Raw genomic sequence first — 12,212 nt, 5'->3', positions numbered from 1 at the left:
AACCCAGAACCCATGAATCTCAAAGACAATTGTATAAAAATGTAGCTAATGAGGGGTGACAATGGGATTGGGGAAGCTATAAGGACCACACTCCACTTTGTCTAGTTTATGGATGGATGAGTAGAAAAATAGGGGAAGGAAACAAACAAACAAACAGACAAAGGTACCCAGTGTTCTTTTTTACTTCAATTGCTCTTTTTCACTTTAATTATTATTCTTGTTATTTTTGTGTGTGTGCTAATGAAGGTGTCAGGGATTGATTTAGGTGATGAATGTACAACTATGCAATGGTACTGTGAACAATCGAATGTACGATTTGTTTTGTATGACTGCGTGGTATGTGAATATATCTCAATAAAATGAAGATTTAAAAAAAAAAATCAAATTATCAACTGTCACGAACTTGCCTAAATCTCTCCCATGGCTTTCCAAAGCATCTGGAGCAAAGTCCTTTTTTCCTCTGCAGGGACCTGCAGGAGCTGCCTGATGGGAGAGACCATGCTACGCTCAGCCATGACGGCCTTCTTTCCTTTCCTTGGAGACAGAGAGCTCTTTCCTACCTCAATCCCACTGGTCCCCAAGGGTTCCTACTTGACTTTTAAGACTCCACTTAAATGTCAAATTCTCAGAGAAGCATTTGCTGACTCACCTGATACCCAGGAGGCCCCACCCCGCCCACCACCTGCAGCCCTGCACCCCTTTGCTGGCATGCAGTAGTGGCATGCAGTCCTAATTTAGTTCATCACACATTTGTTTGATTGTGTATGAGCCCCACTCCTGCCCCCAGCACTAAACTGTAAGCTCCATGACAGCAGGGATGTGTGCCTTCTTGTTTACCTCTCTCTTCCTTGTACTTAGTACAGTATGTGCCTCTACATAAACGACACTTAAATATTTGTTAAATTCAAGTACACAAGAGTCTGTGAGATGCACCTTCAAGTGCTGCTGGCGGGAATACAAAACAGAGGGCTCTTAGGTGATCCTATCAGAGTTGGACAGAAATATTTACTTATAGGAAGTTTCATTATAGCAGTATTTAAAAAGAGGAAAAATGAGAATCTTAAAAAAATCTAAGCATAAAGGCAAAGTCTATTTTATGAAGCAAACTTATAATGCCTTTAATTTCAATCAAAATTAATATTTTAAGAGTATGTAACAGTGTCTTAGTTTGCTAATGCTGCAGAATGCAAAACACCAGAGATGGATAGGCTTTTATAAAATGGGGGTTTATTTCACTACACAGTTACAGTCTTAAGGCCACAAAGCATCCAAGGTAACACCTCAGCAATTGGGTACCTTCACCGGAGGATGGCCAATGGCATCCGGAAAACCTCTGCTAGCTAGGAAGGCAGCTGGCATCTGCTCCAAAGCTCCGGCCTCAAAACGGCTTTCTCCCAGGACTTTCCTTTCTAGCAAGCTTGCTTCTCTTCAAAACATCACTCCCAGCTGCACTCTCTTTCTTCCCCCCGAGTCAGCTCATTTATATAGCTCCACCGATAAGGGCCCACCCTGAATGGGCGGGGCCACACCTCCATGAGAACATCTCATCAGAATCATCTCCCACAGCTGGGTGGGGCACACTCCAAGCAAATCCAACCAGCACCCAAGGGTCTGCCCCACACAAGATGACAAAGATAATGGCATTTGGGGGACACAATACACTCAAACTGGCACAAACAGTATGAGAAAATTATGAGAAACAAAAAAAAATGGACATAAAACTATATATAGAACCCTGATTTCAACAGGAAAAGGAACCATCTGTATGCTTGTGGGTCTAGAAAAAAATATCCTAAAATGACATTATCTTAAACAATATAATGAAAATCTTGCCACTGTTTTCTGTGTTGTCTCCATTTTTTTAATAATAGATTTTTATAACCAGAAAGAAAAATAAATGTTAGATGTGGTTGCAGAGCCATCAGGAGAAGGTTTGACCAAAAATGCAATCAGATGCAATGGAAAAAGCAGCACTGTCCGCCGCTGCCCCACCTCCCGCCCCTGTAAAGATGACCCCAGGCAGGGAGGGCCCCGCATTACCTGGTTGTTGACGACCACATGCACCGTGCCGTGGGTCGTGTAGGACGGCAGGTCGCTCAGGTGGAAGGTCTCATACACAATGCCCTGTCCAGCAAAGGCAGCATCTCCGTGCAAAAGGATGGACATGACCTGAAGACACACAACAGGCAGACCCTAAATTCAATACTCTCCTGTAGCAGAATCCCACAAGACCAATGGTGCAAACTAATTCGTTTGCTTTTTTAAAAATAATTTGTTTTGAAATAATTTCAAACAGAAAAATAAAACGAAGATATACAAAGAACTCCCAGATCCCCTTTACCCAGCGCCTGAGTGTTAATGCCCTACAGCACTTGCGCCTCACCCAGCTCCACCACCACATGTTGCCGAGAGCACGCTGTGGACGGGATGCCCTCTCACGCCTACACAGGCCGCTGTGCACATCCCCAGAACTAGAACACTCCCCTTCACAGCACACAGATGCTGTTCCACCCGGCTGACTGTCCCAACAATGTGCCTAGACCCAGTGTAGGGACCCGGTGCCTTTTGTCCTGTCTCTTGGACTCTATCTGTCTGGAACGGTTTCTCAGCTATCCCCCGCTTTCCTGTTCTTAAGTCTCAGAACAGGCCCTGGGTGCTGACCGCGCTGTGCATTCTTGCCAGGAAACAATGCACAGCCCAACCGGGGCAGGCACCACGCCTGGGGACACTAACTCGGATCACCTGAACAGGTTGCCATATGCCAAGTTCTCCACTTTAAATCTACCATTTTCTCCTTTGTAACTGATTACAGTAGGAGTATTTTGTGAGAAATTTTATATGCTGTTCCTCATCAAACTCTACCCGCCAGCCATGGCATCCACTGAAAATGCCTGCCTGAGTCAACCACCTCCCTGGGGGCTGCCAAATGGTGCTTATTGATTTCCATTATTCACCTTCTGTACTTATGAACTGGCATTCTTCTTCTCCATTCTTTTATTAATACATATTAATAAAATAATGTTTTATGGTTCCTAGTGCATCCACTCGGCTGTACTCCACCACTACCACCAGTTACTCAGATACTCTCCGGCCTGGCAGTGGGAACCCCTCCGAGCTGGCTCCTGTGGCCTCCTGACAAGTCCCCAGCACTCATCAGGCACTTCCTTGCTTCCTGCCAGCAGAGTCTTGCAGCCCCATGTCGTGCTTTCCTGGCCCCAATCCTGGAATCAGCCATTTCTCTGAGGAGCCCAGGTTCCTTTAGTAGAGGTAGTATTCAAAGCCAAGACTTGTGTGCCCCTTGCTACTAGGATATCATCACTTCCAGGTCCTTTCAGCACAGAGAACTAGGAAATATGTTCATGTTCATATGTGCATCCATATATGTGTATATTCATTCATACACACAGTTGTTTCTATACCTCAGTGCGAATATGTAATAAAACCATGAGTTCAAACAGATACCTCCAATTCCAATCCAACATTTTTTTCTAAGTTTCCTCCCTTCCACATTTATAAATACCTTTACTGCCACGAGACACTCAGTCCCCACTGTGCTCAGTGTGACCGATCTCCCACCCATACTGGCTGTCTTCTTTGCCCACCACCCGCCCCCTCCTGCACGGGCCTCAAATCCTTGATGCCCACCTCCGCGTCTCCAAGCCCTGGGCTTCGTGTCTTGGGCCCAGGTGCCTGCGGACCTGCACCACTCACTCTCCTTTACCCCTGGTCCTCAGCTACTGAACTGATGCCTCCATGCCAGGAAGGGGATAGCCGTGATTTGCTTCTCAGGGACAAGACCGATCGTATTTGAAAACAGAATCCCGTGGGTCCTGCCTTTGGGAGAGGTCGCACAGTGGAGATGCACTGTCGGGGCTGCTGCAATTCTGCTGTGATGTGTCCCGCTCCTTTTGTCTTGCTGGGTGTCAGGTCACTGGTTTCAAGTCACCGTCATTTCCTCCCTTTGTGACGCCAGTGCATGACTGTTTCCCTGCAGACGTGCGTCTGCATGCTCCCAGCACCTTCCGTGCAGGCTGATCCTCAAGCCTGTCTTCTGCCACCTGGCACATGCCAGGGAGGAGCCGCGGCTTCAGAGTGATGGGGCCAGCTGAGAGCACGCACTACCCATGGAAATCCAGTCAGCACCGTTAACTCCCTCCTGTGCTTGGCGGCATTTCAACGGTCTCCTGTGTGTCACTGGGTGGGAGCAGGTTTTTCTAGTTGTTAAGAGACTGTACAGCTGGCTCGGGGGGAAATGTTTTCAGAGATAAACATCCCCAAAGAGACATTAACACTGAGCCGGACCACCTTCTTGCACACAGTTATGGAACGGCCCAAGATGCATTTAGAGAAATAATGTGATTCTTCATAAACACTGAGGGTTATGTAACACACACTCCAGCTCCCTGAATGGTAGGTTTAACAGAAATCAAATAACTCCCAGGGGTTTCAGAAGAGTAGCAAGGAGACTAGGCAGGCAGGGCTGGCAGCAGCCTCTGAGCCTCCTGTGGACCCAGTGGTAAATGAGTGGAGGGCTGGGGACAAGGCTGGGGTTAGGAAGCCGCACAGAGAGATTTGTGGGGTTGGGGTGTGGCAGTGTCTTGAGGGAATGTGGCCGTGCACATTTGGACAAGGGCAGATTAGCTTCCAAAGCACACAGCAATCCAGGGCACATGACCAGGATGAAAAGCAACTGATGACACACGCTCACTACATTCCTTCCATTTCCAAAAAGATCAATTAGCGCTCTCATTAGAAGCATTTTTAAAATACACACCACTGCCTTTTCTCTAATTATTTCACTACTTTTCAAGAAATTCAGAGCATTCCAAGAGAGAACTGTTGGAGTGCATCCGTCACGAACTGAGAAAGCCACACAAAGTTTTCTACAGTCCCATTCCCCTGCTCAGCCTGCCAAGCGCCTGGGCAAGAGTCCTGGCCAAGGACAGCCAAATGCCAAGGTTCTGCCATCCTGGTCTTCTCCGTTCCCGCTCCCCACCGTTCCCAGCCACCCCAGGTTTATTAGTGAGAGCTGCAGCCCGTTCCTCCAAACACAACCTTGGGCCTCTTTCGATCTACTTGGAGTTTCACTGGAGGCCAGTTTTCTGGATCCCCAGGCTTGGTGCCTTAGAAGGAACCTTCCAGTTCCCCACATCTTCTTTCTGGGTAACCATGCAGACATCACTCAAAGGCACCCTTTCCTTCCCGCTCTTACTGCTATTCCCCAGGCGAGACTCCGTTACCTCCTGACAGCAGTTTCCTCCCCCTAATCTTCCAAGCATAATATGAGTAGATTTTTTTTTTAACTTTTATTCTGGTAACATACATGTAACATAAACTGTTCCATTTTAACCACTTTCAAGTATACCATTCAGTGGTGTTAATTACATTCACAATGTTGTACCACCCTCACCACCATCCATTCCCCAATTTTTCCATCACCCCCAAAAGAAACTCTGAACCCGTTTAGCAATAATGAAAGCAAAACCCATCCCCACCCTCTAACTTGTAATCTACTTTCTGTTTCTATGAATTTGCATATTCTAGTTATTTCATGTAAGTGAGACTATACAGTATCTGTCCTTTTGTGTCTGGCTTATTTCACTCAGAATAATGTTCTCAAGGTTCATCCATGTTGCACATATGAGAGCGTCATTCCTTTTTATGGATGACTAATGTTCCAGTGTGTATATATATACCACGTTTTGTTTATCCATTCATCAGTTGACGGACACTTAAATTGCTTCCGTCTTTTGGCAGCTATGAATAATGCTGCCATGAGCATCAGTGTGCACATGTCTGTTCAAGTCTGCCTCCAATTCCAATCCCCAGGACTGGGTCATATGGTAGTTCTGTACTTAATAAACTGCTTTCCACAGTGGATACACAATTTTATATTCCCATCAACAATGTAAGAGGGTTCCTACTGCTCACATACTCTCCAACACTTGTTATTTTCAGTTTTTTTTTAATAGTCACCCTAACATTAATGGAGTGAAGTGGTACCTCATTGTGGTTTGAATTTTCATTTCCCTAATGACTAATGATGTTGAGCATCTTTTCATCTGCTTATTTGGCTTTTTGTCTATCCTTCTTTAGAGAAATGTCCATTCAAGCGTTTTGCCTTTTAATCTTTTAATTAGGCTGTTTGTCTTTTTGTTGTTGAGTTGCAGGATTTCTTTAAATATTCTGGATATTAACCCCTTATCAGATATATGGTTTCCAAATATTTTCTCTCATTCTGTATAGTCTTTTCACTTTCTTGATAATGTTCTTTTATGCACAAAAGGTTCTTTTTTTTTTTTTAACTTTCATTTGCATTTATTTTATGATGAATTTATTCCCTAGCCATAAGTTTCTGTTTATTCAGTTTCTTCTTTTTTTTTTCTGTGCAACCTCCTCTTCTGGCTTAGGAACAATTTGTCCTTTTTGAGTAAGGATCATCTCAGTGTGGCAGGGGGGGCAAACGTATGGGTTAATCCGACCATGAGCTCTGTTAAGTGCAGCGGTGCATCCTGGGGACTTTGTTCACCTGGATGTGCTCAATGACCAGAGACTCTACATCTAACCCTTAAGGTTCAGCATTACTCTCTGCATTTTTAAGCATGTGCAACAAAAGTTCAGCACTCTTTTTGGGCTACTTGGGCCCTATGTCCAGCCCCACTGTTTGGCCTGGGCTTACTAATGCCACCATTGTAACAATGGATGGACACATGTTACTTCTGTAAAGTGACATCTTTCAGATACTTGGTGGCTTTTTAAATATGCATATCCTTGACAGCCTGAGCAATTTCTCAGGTATTCTTAAAGTGAACACAAAGATTTGAACCTCCTGATTTACATGATTTTGTAGGGTTTTCTGGGTCAAGTGAATAATGAACCATTTTTAGAGATCACCTCAGGCTGCTTATGGGAAGAGTGCACAAAAATTTTATAAATTTTAAATTCTGATAACTAGTGCCATTTATTTTTAATGACAGAAGCAGGTAAATGAATAATTGCTTCTACCTCTAAGAAACAATCATACTGGTCTCCAGGGAATCCCTGAGCAGCCCTCCTCTCCTCCCCAGGGAGGCTGGCCTCCCTCCTGCTCAGCCCAGAACTCCCTTTCTCTCCATCCCCCGCCTCTACCCCTACCTTTCCTCTCCAGAGAATGTTCTTCCCTTCCCACGCCTGCCTAAACCCTACCATTTCTTCAGCTTCTACCTCTTTCTCATTAATCATGAGAGCTACTTTCTCTTCTCATAAGGAGTTCAACTGCTTTTTATTCCTCTTCCCTTACAACTCTAGCCCATACCTACAGATCCCTCTTCTGAAGTTCTTTACCAGTTAACTTAGCAGTTTTATGTAACATTGTTACCAGTTCTCTTGGCTTCCCAACATTAATTCTACAAAAGAAGCAAAGATCCTTGAGAGCAAAGTTGAAGGGGCTCACTTTCAATACTGCACATAGTAGGCAGGCACTTTGCAAACATTTGAATTTTTGCTTGCTTGCTTTGTAGGTTAGCATTAAGTAATAAGAACTCTCCAATGGGATATATTTTTCATACAGAATTCTATCTTGAGATTAAATAAGGGAAAATTCAAAGGTACAAACAATTGAGGATTTCGATATACAAGCTGGTGGCCAACCAACATCCAATATTCGGTTAATGCAACTAAATCCAGAAGAAGCTACACAGGATTGGAGAGTCTGCCTCGTTTTTCCGTCAAGAAAGCTGTAGTCTGGAGGGACACCGCAGCCCAGGCACTGCCCAGAGCCTGCCCTGCCCAGGACCACAGCTCATGTCCTCCTGCACCACCTTATCTCCCCAGAGGACAATGAGACCATCTCTTCCCATGCATTAGTCACTTCCATGTCTCCTTCAGGCATTCCTACACTTTCTCCTTATTATGATAGTCACCTCTGTTTTAGTAAAAATAACTTCTTTATCCATCAATGATACATGTGCAAGATCGGCTTCTACACAGATGTGATGAAAAATAAAAGCAAACAACTACCCCTCTATTTTTAGGTGGCTTCAACTTTGGGAGAAAACACATTTATAAGCAGCACTACTTTTACTATGGCCGCTCTTTCAAAGTTGGTTTAGAACAGTTTCGAAAATCCAGAAACGGGAAATCTAAGACATGTTGAGGGCTTCAGGCTGCACCAGTGAACGGTGCCCTCGTCCTGAGAACCTGGGTGGCAGGGGGCTGCGCAGGGCTGCCCAATGGGCCACACCGCCATGCCCAGAGGCTGCACCCCGTGGACCTCTCTGTGGCCTCACCTTTTTTCCCTCAGTGTCCCCACAGTAGAACTGCTCGGCTTTGGTCTTGCCCATGACCACGGGGTCTGCAGCCTCAAGATGGGATGGGTTTGCCACCAGGGACAGGGTGATGTTCCTGTCGGTCACACGGTTAATCCTCCGGTGGTACATGCCCAGGTGATACTTCACATCCCCAGAACCCTGCAAGAGCCCAAATGGGGGCGTTAACACTGGGTTCAGAAAAGTCACATTCTGGTTACTGGGAAAAGGTGACATATGCTCACTATTCACGATAGCCCCTTTATATTCTATTTCTACTCCCAGACACCCCACCGCACCTCAATTCCTTGGAAGGATGGGAACACTCGTGCAGGAGCTCTGTGACCTGGGCACAGGGGAGAGGTGCCCCACCGCTCCGCCCCTCCCCATCACAATACAGGTCTCCAGGAGCTCAGCCCCTGGCCACCTGCCAAATGCCTCCATGGAGGAAGGAGAGCTACAAAACGGCAGGGACGATGCGGCCCTGGTAAATCTTTTCCAGAGGAAGACTATGGGGTAAAGCTAAGCTGGAAGGTTTCCAAAGAAATGCTGGTGACTCACCTCGTCAGCTGCTTCCAACTTTGAATCAAACTGACAGAAAATCTGCTCCAGCTCCTTCCTGATGACGTTCGCAAGCACGTTCAGTCGCCCTCTGTGGCACACAAGGGGGAGGTGAGCAGACCTGCTCGAGGCCACCTCCCGCCTCTCAGTGACAGCAGGCAACAGCCTTTTCCCACCGCCCCTCCCCTGGCCCACTGCACATCGCGCCTCTTCCATTCGTAGCACAAGAGTAACCAGGATCCAGCAATGGTGTCAAGACAGCCAGTCACTGCTCCCGGGGTGTCAACAGGCAGACTACTGGGCAGGGAGGATGCAGGCAGAAAGGCAGAAGCCGCGGCAATGCTGGCTGTCCCCTCCGGGCTACTCTGCTCACCCCCACCCACTTCTCCCAGTGCCGGCTTCCCCTTCCAACTGTCCTCAGATTCTGCCTTAATGTCCAAGAGAACAGCATTCCCACCAGGATAATAATCTCCCTTCTGCTGTGATCCCTGGCAAGGGCTTTTGGGTTTAACTTTTACTAAAATGTAACCCAAGGCCAAGATGGCTTATTTAAAATCACACATGGCCTTGGATGTAACAGTGACCCTCCAAAATGAGAAAGAGCCTTGAAATAGGTGAGGTGGTTGTCACAAAGCAGGGATGATGCAAGAGGCTTCAGGGAAAGTTGTTCTTTCCTCCCAGAGAGGAGCAAGATGCACTGACTGGAATTTAAAGGAAAGGCTCCTGGGTTAATGACTCCCCCACCCTCCACTCCCCGGGGCTTTAAATGCTAGAAAGGCTGTACAGGGATGGGGCAGCCACAGTGAGAGGAACGGGTAGACATTTCTTATCCAGCGGGAAGGACCGGGTGTGACGGAAACTGCAGGGGCGCTGGCTCCTCCCTGCGGACTGATTACCTGTGTGGCATCCCCATGATCACATAATCCACTCCATTCTCACTCGACTTGTCGATGATGGTCTTCAGGGCAGGGATCAGCACCTCGCAGCCCTCCAGCCCAAAGCGCTTCTCAGAGGACCACTTCCGCTGAAGGAACTCCTCGAACCTGGCAGGGAGAACCCAAATGACCCTGAGGAAAAGCACTGCAAGGGGCCAGATCCCAACGTCAGATTTTCCTAAATGGCAAAGGGGGCAGGGCGACAGGACAAGGGGCCTGCATGCTCATGCCCAGGACCGTTTTCTTCCTTGAAAGGCCATGCTTTGGGACTCCAGCTGAGGTGTGGTCCCCGGGCAGCCGGGAGTTCGGGGCCGGGCATACCTGGTGGAGCGCACAAGCCTTGCCAGCAGGGTCCGCTTCTCCTCGTTGGTGAACTGCATGACTCCTGGTGTCTCGAATTTCTGCCTGATCCACTGGCACTGCTCCAGGTCATTGATGAACATGAACTCCACACCAATGTGCTGGCAATAGGCCATCTGTTTCATGCAAACACACATGGTCCAGAGAGTTCTGGATTAGGTTTGGTTTAATGCAAAAACTAAACAAAACAAAAACATGAAGGGCCCATTCAGCCAGATGGGAGGAGAGAGACAGTCAGCTTCTTTTTAAAATGTGCCAAAACATGGCGTGTGTGAAAAGAGTAAAGATCTTGTGGGCTGCCAGGAATGGGCCCAGCAACCTTCTCTTTCTCCAAATTTGGCAACGAAATGCCTTCTTCAGGGACACAGGTTACAGGCACATTTCCCAGCCAGATGACAGGGAAAGGACAGCAAGAACCTCCAGGCGTCTCCTTGAGCCAAAGGTCAGCCCCCCAAGTCCACGGCAGGGAGCATGAACTGCATCAGCTTTGGGATCTGGGCAGTTCCCCAGGGAAGGTAAGACGGAGCCAGTAAAGTAGTTTCTCTGACCTCAAGATCAGACTTGTGCCCAGCACCCACATGCTGCTGGTGGAGAACACAGGAAAATGATAAGTTCGAGATTTGCAGGTTTTAAAATTGTAAATTCTGTTTTTTATTAACAGACTCCTTTTGGCAACTCCAGGTCCTAAAGCATGACCTTGTGCATTACAAAACAAAGGGTCCTGCGACCACTATTCACACTGACAGCTGGACATTCCTGCCATCCTGGGCTGACATGAGCAGTGTACCAGTCCAGCTCTGTACCAGCAGGATGCCCAGAGATGGATGGGCCAAACAGAAAAGAGAGCAGGAGAGAAAAGGAACAGAAAAAGAAGAGCAAGGTCCCATAATCCAAAGAAAGAAGGGCACAAGAGAACTAGAGCTTTCTGGAAGGCCATGCAGGGAATCTGTCCACAGGCCAGCGCCTCTGTGGAGACAGGTCAGGGAGGCTCTCCTGCGAGCCCAAGGCCCTTCCTGAGTACCCAGCTGGACACGAGAGCAAGAGTAACCAATACATGGACTTCCTCACCTGGATTGTTACTGATGTTCCCACAAACACTGGGGACTGACGGCTTGAAATGCTGAGCCCTCCGTATTGGGGCTGGCCCCTATGAAGCTTGTTACTGCAAAGGAGAGGCTAAACCTGCTTATAATTGTGCCTAAGAGTCTCCCCCTGAGTGCCTCTTTGTTGCTCAGATGTGGCCCTCTCTCTGAGCCACCTTGGCAGGTGATCTCACTGCCCTCCCCACTATGTGGGACCTGACTCCCAGGGGTGTAAATCTCCGTGGCAACATAGGATATGACTCCTGGGGATGAATTTGGACCTGGCAGCATGGGACTGAGAACATATTCTTGACCAAAAGGGGGATGCAAAATGAAATGAAATAAAGCTTCAGTGGCTGATTTCAAATGGAGTCGAGAGGTCACTCTGGTAGACATTCCTATGCACTATACAGAAAACACTTTTTAGGTTTTTAATGTATTGGAATAGCTAGAAGTAAATACCTGAAACTACCAAACTGCAACCCAGTAGCCTTGACTCTTGAAGTCAATTGTATAACTATGTAGCTTACAGGGGTGACAGTGTGATTGTGAAAACCTTGTGGATCACACTCGCTTTATCCAGTGTATGGATGGATGAGTAGAAAAATGGGGACAAAATGAAATGAAAAATAGGGTGGGGTAGAGGGATGATTTGGGTGTTCTTTTTTATTTTTACTTTTTATTCTTATTTGATTCTTTCTGGTATCAAAAAATAGATTGGGGTGATCAATGCACAACTATATATGATGGTCTGTGAACAGTTGATTGCACACCATGGATGATTGTATGGTATGTGAATATATCTTGATAAAACTCAATTTACAAAAATGTACTAAAAGTAAAAAAATTAAATTAAATTAAATTAACTAAAAAAAAAAAAAAGAGTAACCAACACATCTTCTTTCTCTTCCCTCTACAGCTGTTTGCAGAGCTCAGAATGAGGATTTTAAAGCAAAAGCCAAATTAGCACTTGACTTAAAAGAGGGAAA

The 12,212-nt window shown here is 46.5% G+C and overlaps 1 protein-coding gene across 4 annotated transcripts in view; it reads right to left on the bottom strand.

The window, feature by feature from the left end:
* The window catches only part of OGDH (oxoglutarate dehydrogenase), a 97,341-nt gene that overhangs the window by 25,622 nt on the left and 59,507 nt on the right, over positions 1-12,212 (bottom strand). For all 4 annotated transcript variants that reach the window (XM_037837251.1, XM_037837253.1, XM_037837254.1 and 1 more), the window contains 5 exons: positions 10,103-10,257; positions 9,743-9,889; positions 8,847-8,937; positions 8,268-8,447; positions 2,041-2,169 (listed from right to left, as the gene is read on the bottom strand). In XM_037837251.1, coding sequence (XP_037693179.1) covers positions 2,041-2,169; positions 8,268-8,447; positions 8,847-8,937; positions 9,743-9,889; positions 10,103-10,257 — 702 coding nt within the window. The remainder of the gene's footprint in view (positions 1-2,040; positions 2,170-8,267; positions 8,448-8,846; positions 8,938-9,742; positions 9,890-10,102; positions 10,258-12,212) is intronic.

Source organism: Choloepus didactylus, chromosome 5 (genome assembly GCF_015220235.1).
Source record: "Choloepus didactylus isolate mChoDid1 chromosome 5, mChoDid1.pri, whole genome shotgun sequence".
Classification (NCBI taxonomy): Eukaryota; Metazoa; Chordata; class Mammalia; order Pilosa; family Megalonychidae; genus Choloepus; species Choloepus didactylus.
The sequence above is the reverse complement of the archived record's forward strand: the minus strand, read 5'-3'. Positions and strand labels throughout refer to the sequence as shown.